The sequence below is a fragment of the Rhizomucor pusillus genome (genome assembly GCF_041956525.1).
Source record: "Rhizomucor pusillus strain CBS 183.67 unplaced genomic scaffold VTP01scaffold_16, whole genome shotgun sequence".
Classification (NCBI taxonomy): Eukaryota; Fungi; Mucoromycota; class Mucoromycetes; order Mucorales; family Lichtheimiaceae; genus Rhizomucor; species Rhizomucor pusillus.
Window position 1 is genome coordinate 141,475 of NW_027192158.1, and position 15,582 is coordinate 157,056.

The following is a 15,582-nucleotide window of genomic DNA, read 5'->3' on the forward strand; positions in this document are numbered from 1 at the left end:
CGTGTGCGTGTGTGTGTAGAGTGAGCATTCGTATGGGTACCTTTGAAGTTCTGGAAGATTGTTTGTTTGCTTGACTGCCCAGAGATTGCTTCCCTCAATTAGACGTAATCGGTGATCATGGAGCGACCTATGCATCTGCCATAGACCGTCCGCGTCTGTCGAGAGGCTGCTGCATTGTTCACTTACGCGTATAGTTCATTTTGCTTCTTCCAGCACTGAGGAAGGACGAAGCTGGTCTTGCCACTTCTGCGTCGACTGTGAGAATTATGACATATTGTGGCTATCGCGCTTGAAACCTTTTTTGTTAACTAGTTTAGGAACGCGCATTGCCGTCACGGCTGCTCCATTTTGCGCATTGGCTCTGGCCACACGCGACACAGAGAAGAACTACATGGTCCAGAAGCAAGGAATAATGTACATCATAAGATGACATGAACGTGTGTTGTAGGCTCTTAAAGTAATTATAACAAAAAATGCACTGTCGTATAGAGTTACTACCGCCGGCATATGGCATAGCCATGTTCGCCTCAAGAATTCACGAAGTATGCTGCGAGCACCAGCAGCAGCAGAGGCAGAGCTGCAGTTTCGCTCAACTGTCTAGTTGCACACATCAGCCTGATGGGGTGAATGGTAAATTTATTCTTCCGGATGGCTATGTAAACGCAGAGACGGGTTTCCGTAGACATGTCCAAGCCATATATATCTGTCCAATATCGACATCGGAACACTTCATGTTAGTGATACGGTCAACGAGTTATTCATGCAAACTCTAACCTGGGGAAACATACTGTCCGCGAGCGGGACCGGCTAAAAATTCTATTCTTCTTTTGGCTTCTTCCCCGCACTTTCAGCAGCAGGCGTTTCCCGTTTGCAAGTGTAGCAGCAGCGTCAGTCCACTACCGACCCCGATGCTTGAACGGATTCCGGGCTGGATATTCGTTGTAGGCGTATCGCTCTTGATCGCAACGATCGCCTATTCATCGCAGCTATTCATCTTCTTGCCTGCCCTGGGCGGTTGGAATGCCGAATCGCTGAAGCTGCTAGGACCCTTTAACGTGCTTGTCCTTTTGGTCTACTACAATTATTTTTTAGCTTGCTCAACTGATCCTGGCAGGGTTCCTGTGGGCTGGGTAAGCAATTCTTCTGCTTCTCGCTTCATCTCGCGCGCACACGCTCACACACACAAAACATCCTTCCAGGAGCCGCCTTACTCGACATTTGCACCCAACCAAGATGACAGCGGCGGTAACAACGACGTTGCAGGTAAAAAGCGCTGGCGACAAAGTGACATGCGTGCAACCGATACCGGTATGACCGGCCCGCGATTCTGTAAAAGCTGCAAAACGTACAAACCTCCTCGAACACACCACTGTCGTTACTGCCGTCGATGCGTTTTGAAGATGGATCATCACTGCCCCTGGATCAGCAACTGTGTTGGCAACGATAATTATGGACACTTTGTGCGCTTTGTGCTTTACGTGGATATCGCATGCGGTTACGCGCTCGGATTACTAATTTGGCGGGTACGAAGGATCATGGATGACATTCGACATTTTCGCGCAAGTATCAGAGGAATACCTTGCGAGATCGAGTCCCAGCTCTAGACTGACAAAAGATTCACACAGTTTCAAGCCGAACCGAGCACAACCGAGGTCATATTCCTTGTCTTGAACTTCATCTTGGCATTCATTGTCATATTCTGTGTTGGTGTTCTAAGTGTATATCATTTGTACTGTATGTCCAAGAACCAGTCATCTATTGAAAGCTGGGAGAGAAGCAAAGTTAAATCGCTTATTCGTCGAGGCAAAATATTACCGGTAAGGTGAAACACTCGAGGTTGGGAAGGATGGGTTTGCTGAAGACTAGTCTGCGCTTAGGTCAATTATCCGTACGACGTTGGATTGTACAGGAACATCTGTGCTGTCTTGGGCTCCAACCCGTTGCTGTGGATGGTGCCGCAGCGCTGCGTTGGAGACGGTCTGACATTTCCTGTGCGCCCTGGTACCGGTAAGCTTTGTTTGCATAGTTGCAATTTTGGGCTTCTTTACTCAGCTCATATCGTGTCTGTAGATCCTCGGTTACCATATTGCTGGCCACCACGCGATCCTGATGACTTACGACCTTCTATATTTTCATCGCGATACAAACGACAGCAGGAAAAGGAGCTTAGACGGACACGACGAGCGCCTCACCTCGTGCGTCGAGATTCTGAAGGATATCTGGTTCGTGAAATCACCCTCGAAGACAGGATGCGTATGCTGAACAACATGCAAACTGAATCCGAGCCATTGGAAACATTGGATAACGATTCTATCTCTGACGATGAGATCGACTCTGTGGAAGATTACTATGACTCTGGCAGCTATATTACTGACAGTGACGCCGAAGTCGAAACTGAGCAAATGTTTGAAGAACGGACTCAATGGATGCAAGATCGTGTGATGGACTTGTCGGGAGGTACAGATGAAGATTACTACGAATATGATGCTAACGCATGGGACAACGGTGAACAAGGCATCCTGTCTGAACGACAGCATTTAATGCATCATCATCATCATCATCAGACAGAAACATCAGATGATTATTACGATAGTGATGATGGTGTGCCGTTAGCGGCATATCAACAAAAATTGTCTAAGGCACCAGTTTCTGGAAAAGCCTCCAAAGAAGACTAGCTTTGTGTGTAAAATAGATAAAATAAACTCTCTGGTATATACCCCTTGCAGAAACAATACACCGCTGTGCCTCGCGCTCTTTTTCCTTATCTCCGCTTTAAGGCCTCCAGACGTTTTGCAAGAGAATCAAAATCATCTGCGTTCTTGCTTGTCGACGGTGATTTCTGACTTGCTGGAGAGGATGTCGGTTTCTTCAAAGGGGGCAGGTTACTGGGAATTTCGGGAAGGTCCAAAGTAGGCGATGGCGGTTTCTCGGGAGGACTTGCGACAATTCCGTCCTTTACGTAAAATTCGTCAGTAAACATCCATAGAGCAAGTCGAATAAGTACAAACTTTGGGAGTTCCGAGAGTAGCTTCAGATACCGGGTTTGCTAGCAATGGAGGTTCCAAAGGTTGCTGTGCCCAAGTTTCAGTTTCTGTGTCTAACAAAGGAACATGAAAGTTACAAATTTTACCTCCTCTACTCTTCCTCCACCTCCGCTTCCATCATCGTTATCATCGTTTTCACTTGTTTCCTCTGCTACGAGGATATCTGAAGCCCACGGCACATCGTATGATCTTGCAATTTCTTCCAAATACCGTTCCACTAGGTACGGATCAGGTCCACTAACTTGCAGCTTTTGGAGTACCTAGCAGCACCAGCGTGCGTGAGCCACACACAATCCTCAGTGCGCTACTCTGATTTTGAAGCAGTTACCCTCGGGTTAACCATTTCATCTGTATTGTCAAGTGCATTGACCACGAATTCCTTGCCATATTTGCCCGCGAACTGGTCCCTGATCTAACAATCGAAGGGGTCAGAGGAAGGAGATACGGTGTCGATCCAAAGATACTTGCAGCTACAAGTTCTTTGACTTCATCTGTTCGAGGGGATGCCCAGATAAGTGTAACAACAGCCTCAAGAATACCTGGATCGCACGTTCTATATATTATTCGTTAATATCTTGACATCACGTCTCCCAGAAGAAACATACAACGTACTTGTACTGTTCGATAAGTCCGAAACGAGCAAGTAAAAGATCGCAGTAAAGTTCGAGCATTTCCATGGCCTCCATGAGCAAATCTTCTCGAATGATATGTTCGACCCTGATACGCGCACTCTCGACTTTGCCCTTATCCAACAACGTCGCGATTTCCCGGCGCAGGTGCTGATTCAAGGACGCTTTCTTTGCTTGCAGCATCTTGAGCCGGTTTATGGACAGCTTGAGCTGAACCTTGAGACGGTTCGGATTGAACATGAGTGGTTAACGTGAGAGAAGAGGAGGTCGACGTTATGCAAAAACCCGGAAAACAGCCTACTCGAGGACAATAAGCTCCGGTTAAAACTGTCTCACAAAGCTACAGGCTCTCCTGCTGCAAGTGAATAGACATAGATCAACGAATAGCTGCTACACATGATGTTTAAGATAAGAAACAAAGGGTCTCATAAAGACAATATCTGCTAGTGATGTATGATATAATAGATACAAACTGCTTTAGTAGCAAACAATAACTGCGTTTTAATCAGCAAACAAACAAGAAAGCTCTGCAAAGCATGATGTTACTTACTCGTTTGCTCATTTCTATCTAGTCAATATACAATATACTATACAGAAAATACAAAAAAAATATGTGTGAACACCTTACACCGATCCTTCCACTTGGTTGTGTAGTGCAATACTTTTGATCTTGATGGTGCTAAGAGATAGGTCTAGTAGGCACGAAGCTCAACGTGAATCGAACTCGAGATGACTTCCTCCGGTGAACTTACATACAAACACTATGCATGTAAAATCAACAATAACAGTAGCAAATCTTCGAACTTGCCAATCGATCCTTTTTCCCTTTTACAACTATTTAGTCTGGGAAGCAGACCCTATCTCACAACGTTAACCCGTACATGCAAACGCAGACACTATCGTTTTGTGTCCTTCTACTTGCCGTGCTCTCCACAGTCCATGTGGCTTCAAGTACCCTTATCATCGTTCTTAGGATCCTACAAGTGTGATTATTAAAAGAGATATCTTGGACATTTTGTAGGAGGCGTCGATGCTCAATCCATCATTGTAGCAACAGCGTTGGATGATGACAGTTCGGTCGATTTTCTGGGACCTCAAATAGCCGATGATGACAACGATAACGATGACGATGCTGCTATGATATATGACGAGGACAGCGAAGAAGCGGAGCAGGAGTTTGTAGCTTCCGAGGACGACGAAGAAGACGACGAAGTAGAAAACGACCAGGTTGCACAGCAGCAGCAGCAAATACCCGAGTTAACAGACAATTATTACGACGACGACGATGACGATGACGATGACGATGATAATATGCAAGACGAGGAAGAACAACAACAACAACAACAACAAGCACTGGAGAAAGGATCGGCTTCCCAGCAGCAGCAGCTCTATTCAGCAGCATCCATCCATCAAGAACAAAGACATTCAACACGGTACGCACCTGTCCTGTATACACCAAACGTTGCATCCATGTCACTCGCTTCTCCACGCGAACTGTCGTCGCCCAGGCAAGAATACGCTGTGCACAAATCGAGCAGCAGCCGTACATTGATATTCCCAGCATCGTCGCTGTTGATGTTCTTGATATTGGTTACAACAGGAATTCATGTTCTTCATTAGGAACAAAAGTTGCAAAGAACGCACACAGCAGGGTGATACACACACAAGAACATATATATGTATATAATTTGTGCGGGTTGGGTTCTTGTGGAGAAAGAAAAGGAAATAAAAGGACGGGGTTTTGCGTGGGATATATAGGGTTGGGGATTGATAAAAGTTATACATACAGAACAAAAAACAACAAAAAAGAAGAAAAGACAGAGGTATACCTATTTGAGTATCTGGAAGGAGGAGGAAGAGGATGAATTGAGTGATACATTGGAGTTCGACGAGGCGAGCACGCTGCTGATCCATCCCGTCGCGAGTTTGAACACCTTGTGTGACCCTTTGACGTTGGAAAATCGAACGGCGACAATGCGACGGTGGTTCTCTACCTTCTTTTGCAGCGGCACAGAAAACGCCTCGATGGTGAACGTGGCAGTGCCATCTTCAGACATGACGGGTATAGGTGATGAATTATCTTGTTGCTCGCGCTGCTGCTGTTGCCGCTGCTGTTGATGTTGGCCCGTGCTTGCCATACTTCCAGGCGCAGCGGAGCTGTTGAGATGGATCGAGTTTGACCATATCCCTTGCGCCGGTGCATGGTTACTCTGGTGCAACAGTGGAAACGATATCCGTCGAAGACCGCGATGCCATCGCTCGGCCCAGCTTCGCTCACTACCGACACTGCTTGCGCTGTCGTGCGACAAGTGGCTGCGCCGTCGCTGCTTTGGAACCGATGTCCCTGAATGCATACCGGATTGAAGCGTCGATCCGCCACCTGCAGCTTCGCTGCGCCGTCTAGACGGCTTCTCAACATGGTTGCGCATGGTGAGTATGCAAAGCAGCTGGGTCTTGCTTTCGTGCTTGTAAGTGACGCCAAGCAATTCACATGCAGATCGCACCAACAATATTAATTCGAATGCATCCTGCTCTTGACTGCCCTGCTGCCCGGCAATCACATTGTTTTCAAGTGAGAACGTCGACAGCGTCGCGGAGGAATAGCCGGAAACGGCGGTGGTGGGTGATATCGCCCGGACATTGTGCTCCAGTGAATAATAGTTAATTTGATCTTTGGTGACCCGTTTGTACAATTGCGAAATGTTGAGTGTAGATGTAGTCTTGCGGAGGGACAAGCTGTCGGGTGAGGAGGAGGAAGATGGTTTGAACTTTCGAAAAATGTGGTTGATAGGAGATTTGATTTCTACTAGACTGACATTCTGTAAAGGTCGTAACTGAACCTGATCAATGATAGACCGTACGGCTTGGAAGAGTTCGGCGCGCATCAAGTCCAGTGCCTTTAGATTTTCCTCTAAATCAGGAGTAGCGGGTATGGTGCCAGTGAAGTAAATTGATGTGTTAATCGGGTGGTAGATGGGCGTCTTTCGAATGCGGAATCCTCTTCGCTCCTCTTCTTCCATATCGCGTTTCGCCAGCTCTTTATCCGTACGCAGTTGCACAGCATCGTCGGCTTCTGCTTTAAAGGGGTCGCTTAATCTGCCGTGGTCGTTCAGCCATGGATCTCCTGCTAAGGCTTGCTTAACGCCGAGCCTTTGTCGCCGATCCAACGACAAGCATTTGCGTATAGTATTTTGAAGACTCTCGCTCAAGTGACCTGGCATCGGGTATTTGCCGCCGACAACATCCTTTTTAAGTTCTCCTACGGCTGAAAATTAAAAGTGAGTAACATTGTTTCGTTAGACCAGGGTATACAGGCCACTTACTGCGTGCATGCCCGAATGGCTCAAACCCGGCGGTCATTCGAAAGAGCAGGATGCCAAGGCACCAGCAATCGATTTCCGGGCCTACATACTTTTGGCCTGTGATAATCTCAGGGCTGTAATACAGCATAGATCCTTTAACAAGATTAGTTGGATGGTGTCACAATGCACAGGCCACCACCACTTTTGCATACCACAGATTGTCTTGAGCCGCTGCACTCCGAATCTGTTACCTAGCCCGAAATCAGCTAGGCGTACTTGTCCATCTGCCGTAAGCAGCACGTTGGGTGCCTGTTTAAATCAGCAACGGAGTTGTTGAAGAATGGAAAAGTCTGCATGTATACCTTGAGATCACGATGGACGACCCAGCGCGAATGGCAATAATCAACAGCAGCGACAATCTGTCTAAATATCTTGCGAGCCTCGTTCTCAGAAAGTGCGCGGTTTGGTCGTTGCTGCAGATGCTCATCGAGATTGACTCCTGGGACATACTCCATAACAAGATACAATGAATCTGCTGTTTCGAATGTCTCGATCAAGTGGACAATGTTTTCATGGTCCAGAACTTCCATAAGCGATACTTCTCGGACCAGCCGTGAAAGAATGCGGTAATCATGCATACGTTTGTCGATCATCTAAAAAAGGGCATAGTAACATTTAGTAACCGGAGCTCCTGCCGGGAGACCAAAGAAAGAGGTAGAGAGATAAAAGGGGTTCGAGCCCACGATGTTTTCGACAACAGCAATGTGGGCAGACGATGATCCCTCGCAGCGAGAGACAATGAAAATAGGAATAATATGTGTACAAGACGATAATAATTTATGCATGAATGAAGTTAGAGGAGAATAGTTACCTTGATGGCTACTTTCTCGCCCGTCAAGTAATGCCTGGCGAGAACAACCTTGCTAAACTTGCCCTGACCGAGTGCTTCTACAAACTGGTACTCGCCGATACCTCTCAGTCCATAGTCAGGGTTAGGTGGCGGTGGAGGTCCGGCTGTTGTCTTTGCGGACTTTTTTGCAGTTGTTGGTGCTGCCGTCGTGGTTGGTGGAGCTGTTACTGCTGGCGCTGTCCCTTTGTCAGTAACCCGGGATGGAGTGGAAGATGGCGGATGAGACTCGGTGGTCGCCGACACATCCGTTTTGCTCGACCGCTTCCATTTTGTGCGAAATTGATCCGCGACATGTCGAATCGGCATTGTTGGAAGGGCAACTGGTGCAAGATATGTTTTTGTTGTTATGGTTGCAAAGGAAGAAAGAGGCAATCGAAACAGCAGCAGCGGCCCTCCTCCTCCTCCGCCACTTGACAGGATTGCCACACGTGAACAGCTACTCGATCCCCCAAATAGCATATTAAGCAACACAGCAAACGAACTTTTTAATGATACTAGTATACAAAAGTAAGGGGGAAAACTAAGGATAAAAGGTAACGAGAACGAGATCAATGTAATAATAAAGAGAGAGATAGGTAGAGAGAATAGGAGCAATCGTGGGGAGGAGAACAAGAGGAGATCGGAAGAGGGGAAAGAGACGAGTTTAGAAGGGAAAACGTGCACAAAATGCAACACACGCATGTAGGCTTTTGTTGTTGTGGTGTAAGTGAATTTAAATAGTATGCGATTACTAAGAGAATCCGTTTTTTGCTAGAGTTGATTCCAAGTGTCCCTTCGCCAATTCTTCTTCTCGTCGCTTGTCAACCTTCTTGGCAGTCAATGCACCGAGGCCCTTGAGATAATCCACCAGTCGTTTGTGCCCGTTTGCCTTGGCTAGGTCCAGGGGTGTGCCGACCTTGCGTGGAACATACGCGTTAAAGTCACATCCGCATCGCTCAACAAGCAGAGTGACTACTTCTAACCGACCATGGCGCGCTGCCCAGTGCAATGGCAATTCTCCTCGGTGGTCTGGCTGGTTGACCGGTATCTGGCATGATCTTGCCAAGAAGGAGACCAGATCCGTATGACCTGAAGCGCATGCATAGTGAAGTACGGTTGCACCTACGTACAACGAAAATAATAAATAGGAAGTTGCATAAAGTTAGTATTTGAGCCAATGGAAAAAATGCTCTTATTTTTTTCCTACCATTACTATCCTCCTCCAGATTCAAAGCGCCCTGAGTAACGCCCACAATGTATTCCACCACTGCTGCATGGCAGTGCTCGGCTGCGACGTGCAATGCGGTCTTGTTCTTGACACCGGCGCCGCGTGCAGCCAGAAGGTCTCCTCCAGCTTGAACGAGCTTTTGCAATCCTGTGAGCCAGCCTACAGATGCAGCCAAGTAGCATGGAGTGACCTACAAGTGTTCGCTGTCAGTTATTCATGCAATTGACGTGGAAGTATCTATACACAAAGTACCTTGTCGTCTTCCACCTGACTGAGCGTCATGACGTTTGGATTGGCCCCTTGCTGCAGCAACAGGTCGAGTGATCCAGGGGCTTTGGTGACAATCAATGCGTGGATCATGCCATATCCGTACTTGACAGCATTGGCGGACGCAGACTGCTTTGCTGTATTAGGCGAGCCACCCCGGCGCAGAAAGTTGCTGATAATCTTCTCGACCGTGACGTCGCTGCCTTTGCTTTTGGCAATCGTCTCCCAGAGAGCATCCGAACCACCAAAGATAAGCGGATCAACACGTCGCTGCTGTATGAGCGAGGCACCGGTGTAGCCATTTGTGGCTGTGCTGGAACGCACAGGTGTCATGGGAACAGAGTGCACCGCTGTAGTTGGAGCGCTGTTGCTGGATGACGCGGTAGCGGTTGAGCTTGTTGCAACAGGTGGTGGGTTGGACGCACTGGTTCCACCACTTGAATGCTGCTGTTGCTGTTGCTGTTGCTGTTGCTGTTGCTGTTGCTGTTGCTGCTGTGATTGCCAAGACCGTTTCCTTCTTGGCGTCTTGCCGTCCTTGTTCCCATCCGTGCTTGTTGACTGTGCACTGTGCACGCTAGCAGCTGTTGAGTTTTGACGACGGCGCGGGACAGGCGGTGTTGGGTCTGTGCAAGGTGTAGCCATGGGCGTACCTGGCCAACACTGACCCACCGAGTTGGCAGACGACGAGTTGGTGGATGTGGATGAGGAGCGTGACGGCATGGATGTAGTCTTTGGTCGTCCGTACTGGTCGGCTGCACGCTCGTAGGTGGTGGTATCGATAGCTCCAGGCAGACAAGTCGGTTGCGGGCTGGTGGGAGTTAGCGGATAGTTTTGTAAATGCTGAGACTGATGCTTGAGTTGCTGTTCGGGCAAAGGCGGATGACGATCCAGCTCATCCGACGAAGTCGAGCCTATTGATAAACTGCGCGGCCGCTGGCAGAGATATTGCTTGTTTAACTCCATGGCTTTATCGTACTTGTGCCTGAAAAACTGCATTTCGCGCACGGCCTTTTCGTATCGACGCTGTGATTCGGAAGATACAATCTTGAGTTCGTCATTTTCATGCTCTAGTATCTCTGAACGCTGCTGCAGCATTGTTACTAGCCGCTCGTGGTCTGCAAGCAGTCGTTTCACTTCAGCTCGCATCGCTCGTCGCATATCGTCGACTTCTACTTTTTGTATAAGCTCAAGGAGGATCTCCTTGGCACTGCGGATGGGTCGCTGCTGCTGCTCCTCTTTCCCTGAACCTGTCGTTTCGACAATGGTGTTATCGTCCATACTTGAAAGAGAACAAGTTGTTGGCGACGCCATGTTTGGGTATATTTTTCAACAAGGAGCGGAAAAAGAAAATAGTAGTAAGAGTTTTAAATGTAAAAAGAAAGAGAGATAGAGGCGAGTGAGAAAAAGGTTGCAAAGGAAGGATCACTTCTTTTATACGGACCTAGCCTATTTTCCTTGAATGAGGGCTGCATCACTCATTCTCTCTCTATGTGTGAACCCTTTTCTCCAATCCTCCTATCTATCCCGCCAAAAATGTGCACCTTGCCTTTTTTTCCCTAAATCGTCACATCTCCCATACCTTTCCTTCTATTACTGTTGGAGTCTCAATAAATTCAGCTAGGGCCAAACGCATCTTTACGTCTGTGGCACTGCACGATATTGAATTAATGCTAAACTGTTTACAAAATCCGTGACAGTGTTAAAAACAGAAAGAGAGAATAAGATGGATAGCAACCCCCTCGATCAACACGACTCGTTTTTGGAAGCTTGTTGAAAGCACGCTCTACTTACACGCGGCTGTTTTTTACGCGTACTTGCTTCTTATTGCCATCCTCCTAAAACTGTTCACTCTGTTCTTGCAAGCAACATATTACAAGCAGGTATGTCTAGTGTTTCCCTTGGGGGTTGCATCTCAGGGCTTATTCCTCTTCTGGGGAGAAGAGCGTGGGGGGAGAAAAGACAGGACCCTTTTTTTCTCTTGCTAGTCGTGTGTCTTTACTTCCATCACACACCTATGCATTTCTAATGTGGGTGTAAATATCCATGGCAACCCGCTCCTTCCACAACTAAATCATTGCACCAAAGATAGCCGTGCCTTCTTTTCTTTTCGCCAACACGCCCCGCGCCCGTCCCTTTCCTCCTCAATAAAAAGAAATGGGCTAGGCTCCTAATCCACGATTGTTCGTCTCGGTTTCTAATGAAGGTATACACATATATGTGATCTAAATGCATGCAGACGTTGAAACGTCCAATGCATATATCTCCGGTTGAGATGCAGATCGAGTGACACACAGATCGCAACCTGATAGAATACCATGTTGCAATAATGCAAGAAACAAGGCACTTGCAACTTTGGGCGCAGCGTGTGGGCAGGGTAATATATAGGAGGTTCGAAAGACACGCTCTAGTTGGTCCATCGCCTCCTCACAAAGAACAAATCTAACAGGCAGGAAGAAAAGATCACTGAAAGGGCCGAGTCAGAAAAACTAGAAGACCATGCATGTTGACACGCATCACTTGCCAAGGACCCTGGATTCTCCTATGCATGCAAGTAATAAGAAGTTAGGCCGCTAAACCGATCTTGTCCTTTGCCTGCTGGTTTTATGGAGAGATGAAAGAAAAGGCACCAACATAGCATATGTACTACTGTATACAGATGTAATAATAATAATAATAATAATAATAATAATAATAATAATAATGATAATAATATTAATAATAGTAATAGTAATAGTAATAATAATAATAAAAAGAAAAAAGCATGACTCCCGTTTATCCAGGGAACGAAAGGCTGATTTCATTTCATGAGCAAAACCCTTGATGCCCTCCTCCTGTTAAATGTAACGCTGTTGCTTTTCCTTTTTTTTTTCATTTCTACACATAACCCTCGTCGGTACAGGTCCACAAAGTTAAACTAGCAACCTTATTTCCGACATAAACCCTGTGGTGGCACGAAACCCCAAAGGTGTTTTGCCGCAAACTATATGCTTTGATTTAAACTTTTCACCCTTCTCATTGGTAAGACAGCAAAAGAAGAAGAAAAAAAAGAGTCCATAAAAGACGGGCATCTGGCAATCTCTGTCCCGCAAGTCGACCAAATGGATTGTCGCCAGGGCAACAGCCTGTTTCCCTATTCCTCTTCTTTATTTACTCCCTTCAATGCCGCTGTTGCTCCTCCCTTTTGCAAACGAAATAACAGAACGCATTGTTTTCCGAGCGCAACAGCAAAGACAAGCAGAAGAAGAAAAGATGGCTTTAATTACAATTCATCTAACTACTGGATTTCAAAAGGGATATGCAGAGGAAAAAAGAATAACGAGATGCAGAGGAGATGGAGATACATAGAAGGACAGAGATATACATGTCATGCATAAGCAGACAAATGATTTAAAGAATGCGGCCCTTAGCGCATTTCAACATCTTCTTCAGCAGGTGCTGCCGACGGCGCTGAAGGCTCCTCGTCAGGTCCATCCATGTTAAGTTGCATTTCGTCCAACATCTCTTCCAGAGAGATCTCTGGGAAGTCTTCCTCTTCTACTTCAGAGTCCCCGGCCATGCTGATTTCTTCATCATCCTTGACCTGAGCGTTCTTGAAAATATTAATGTTGGATCGGAACTCTGGATCTTCTTCAATGTCACGCATAAACATTTCCATATCGTTCTCGATACGAGCTTGGTCTTGCTTGCGAGGCAACAGCTCATCGACTTCCTTGCCAAGCTGCTGAAGCTTCCATTTGCGCTGACGGGTCTTCTTTCGTCGCTGAGGATAAGATTTCTTGACAAGAATAACATCCGGCAAAGAGCGTCGATCCAATTTGTCGAATTCTTCGTTGTTGAAGTTGCTGTGAGACAAGTCATAACCAAGGACAGTATCTCCAGGGTTCAGGATACCACCCAAGTGTGATCGTGCAATGTATTCCGTATCGTTGTGGCCAAAATCAGACATGCGTGCAACGTGGATATCTGCCAAGACATTCCTGCCCTTTACAGGACCCAAAGGCTCGACATCCAATACATAGTACTCTGTTAAGGCTTTTACAGATGCAAGAGCAGGGAACGGTGAGCGCCAGTAGACAGATGCTGAAATATCAGCTTGATCAAGCGTATTGGGATCCAATACGTGCATGGTATTGCTGACTCGTGTACACAAAAGAAGCTGACTGATGCAGCCCAGACTGTTTGCGAGCTTCTTGGGAATACAGATAAGATCGTCTTTACAAATAGGTGCAATTTCAACTATTCCAACAGTGTATTAGCATCATTGCTTAGCAGCAACGTTGAAAAGTAATGCCATACCTGAATACGTGAATTTGTAATTGCTGACGCTCGTGTGGATATCTGTGGAAATTAACTGCTCGCTGGTCTTGTATCTAAAATTGGTGCATTAATGTCAGTAAAGAACACACAATAAGTTCCATGTAAATCTAGTCAATTTACTTTATCGGTACAACAGCGCTAAGGAATTCCAGCATCTTGATAGCATGTGCACGCTGTCCAAAGTAAAAGTCGATACCGTCTTTGGTCTCCTTGATATTTGTTGTGTCTTTGTGCGCATTGTGCTTCAAGATGAGCTGTTCCAAAAACAAGAATGTTCGCTTGTGCTCTACTTTTTGTCGAACTTGCACCGCAGCCTTCCAAGTATTCTGTGCTGCCAATCGAGTACATTCATCGCACTGCTGGTATGAAACAACATACTCTACTTCAAAAATTTGCTGCAGGATGGTGCTTGCAAAGACCTGGGATTATTAATCAAGACCATTTGTAAGCATTTTTTATTTTTTTCCTTTAAACATTTTTCTTCCTTTGTAGTTACCTCCTTTTGGATAGTCAACTTGACTTTGATTCTTCTGCTGTGAGGTTCCGTCCAAATGAATCCGGCATCGACCAGACGCACTTTGTTGAGACCTTTAAGTTTCTTCAAGCACAGCGTCAGGAGCTCGCGAGATTCGAGTGCTGCGGTAATCCAGATTCCGGGAGGCTGGAGATAACGTTCGCAGTTTCTGCAAAAATGAATATGCACTTGCTTTGGGATTCCTTCAGTAATGTCAACTTCGTTGCGAATGCAGTTGACACACATGTTTGCAGCATTGGGAGGAGTTGGTACACCACATCCTGGGCACTACAGTAAAACATTCAGCGGCATGTTCCCAGATCGATCTGCATTCTTTGCTACTTACAAGGCTGCAGAAAAGAAAGTAAAAAGGGAGAAAGAAAAAAAAAGATCACAATTAGTTTGCATTAAGACAGACATTGTAAAACAAACAAGGCTACATACATGAGTTGCTCTGTGACAACCGGATGATATTCCATGAGTCTTTTATCGAGGTGGGTTTTAGAAGATAGAGAAGAAGAGAAAAAAAAGTTCGGAAATTCGAAAGGTTGGGAGGGGGATGATCAGGGCAAAACTACAATAAGCCACTAGTTACACTTAAGCTGCTAGTACATGTCGTTCTGAGTGTCCACGCAGAATCCTTGCTCGTGTAATACTCGGCTTCGAATCTTTTCTACTTTTTGCTTCATTTCCATCTCTTCCCGCTGGGCAGCGAGGATTTCTTCTATAGGGAGCTCTCTTAGCTTTGTATTCTCTTCTTTATCGACATCCTGCCGGCCAGATAATTGGAATTAGCAAAGACAAAAATGCACAACGTTGCTTTAGCTTACAATTTCTCCTAGTAACACGACGTTCTCGCCGCGGATCAAAAATATGCCTCGAGGTATATCGCCGTAGCAGTCGCCAACATATATCCTTTCAATGGTATCTTGAAGCACAAGATTTGCTGTTCAATTTGCGTGTGTGTTTTGGATGAAGATAGAGATCCAATATGAGTCTTCTTTATGTATATTCCGTTTACTCTCCTTAGGTTTTCTCTTATCTCTAGTTTAACGTACCAAACTGGTCAAACGATCGTAATATACCGATAAGTTTGCGACCATCTCTTAGAATGACCATTAACTTTTCTACGCCATCAAAGCTAACATCAGCAAACTTATAAAGATCATTGATCGTGCAGCGTGGTTGCTAATTATATACGCACTGTCTATGCTATCAATAAGACCTGACGAGGTTGTGAAGAAAGGACCGGACGTTATTTCCATTGTGAAAAGCAAGATTAGCTGGACGGTATGCAACAAGAATTCGTGTGTGCAGGAAGTAGTGAGGCTACCAGTTGGCTCCGGCCTCGTGACTTAATTCCAGCTTCAAGAGCTTAAATCCATCAAAGCC

The 15,582-nt window shown here is 46.1% G+C and overlaps 6 protein-coding genes across 6 annotated transcripts; 2 read left to right on the forward strand and 4 right to left on the reverse strand.

Annotated features, from left to right (window-relative positions):
• Positions 1 to 908: 908 nt before the first annotated feature.
• Positions 909 to 2,675, forward strand: VTP01DRAFT_3302 (uncharacterized protein; the record flags this gene model as incomplete). Its single annotated transcript, XM_069381859.1, has 5 exons — positions 909 to 1,130; positions 1,200 to 1,523; positions 1,626 to 1,817; positions 1,878 to 2,007; positions 2,071 to 2,675. 5 exons carry the CDS (start codon positions 909 to 911, stop codon positions 2,673 to 2,675), a joined length of 1,473 nt encoding a protein of 490 aa, XP_069236460.1.
• An 86-nt stretch (positions 2,676 to 2,761) lies between these two features.
• On the reverse strand, positions 2,762 to 3,913 carry VTP01DRAFT_3303 (uncharacterized protein; the record flags this gene model as incomplete). Its single annotated transcript, XM_069381860.1, has 6 exons — positions 2,762 to 2,953; positions 3,009 to 3,071; positions 3,131 to 3,304; positions 3,373 to 3,456; positions 3,513 to 3,597; positions 3,657 to 3,913. 6 exons carry the CDS (start codon positions 3,911 to 3,913, stop codon positions 2,762 to 2,764), a joined length of 855 nt encoding a protein of 284 aa, XP_069236461.1.
• A 641-nt stretch (positions 3,914 to 4,554) lies between these two features.
• On the forward strand, positions 4,555 to 5,293 carry VTP01DRAFT_3304 (uncharacterized protein; the record flags this gene model as incomplete). The annotated part of the gene is made up of 2 exons (XM_069381861.1): positions 4,555 to 4,624; positions 4,695 to 5,293. 2 exons carry the CDS (start codon positions 4,555 to 4,557, stop codon positions 5,291 to 5,293), a joined length of 669 nt encoding a protein of 222 aa, XP_069236462.1.
• Positions 5,294 to 5,502: 209 nt separating this feature from the next.
• VTP01DRAFT_3305 (uncharacterized protein) lies at positions 5,503 to 8,191 on the reverse strand (the record flags this gene model as incomplete). The annotated part of the gene is made up of 5 exons (XM_069381862.1): positions 5,503 to 6,938; positions 6,997 to 7,128; positions 7,188 to 7,284; positions 7,338 to 7,628; positions 7,847 to 8,191. 5 exons carry the CDS (start codon positions 8,189 to 8,191, stop codon positions 5,503 to 5,505), a joined length of 2,301 nt encoding a protein of 766 aa, XP_069236463.1.
• Positions 8,192 to 8,615: 424 nt separating this feature from the next.
• On the reverse strand, positions 8,616 to 10,670 carry VTP01DRAFT_3306 (uncharacterized protein; the record flags this gene model as incomplete). Its single annotated transcript, XM_069381863.1, has 3 exons — positions 8,616 to 8,986; positions 9,072 to 9,282; positions 9,345 to 10,670. The coding sequence occupies 3 exons, from the start codon at positions 10,668 to 10,670 to the stop codon at positions 8,616 to 8,618; spliced, it is 1,908 nt and encodes a 635-aa protein (XP_069236464.1).
• A 2,092-nt stretch (positions 10,671 to 12,762) lies between these two features.
• On the reverse strand, positions 12,763 to 15,455 carry VTP01DRAFT_3307 (uncharacterized protein; the record flags this gene model as incomplete). The annotated part of the gene is made up of 8 exons (XM_069381864.1): positions 12,763 to 13,595; positions 13,656 to 13,729; positions 13,797 to 14,095; positions 14,173 to 14,478; positions 14,847 to 14,960; positions 15,021 to 15,136; positions 15,249 to 15,317; positions 15,395 to 15,455. The coding sequence occupies 8 exons, from the start codon at positions 15,453 to 15,455 to the stop codon at positions 12,763 to 12,765; spliced, it is 1,872 nt and encodes a 623-aa protein (XP_069236465.1).
• Positions 15,456 to 15,582: the final 127 nt, after the last annotated feature.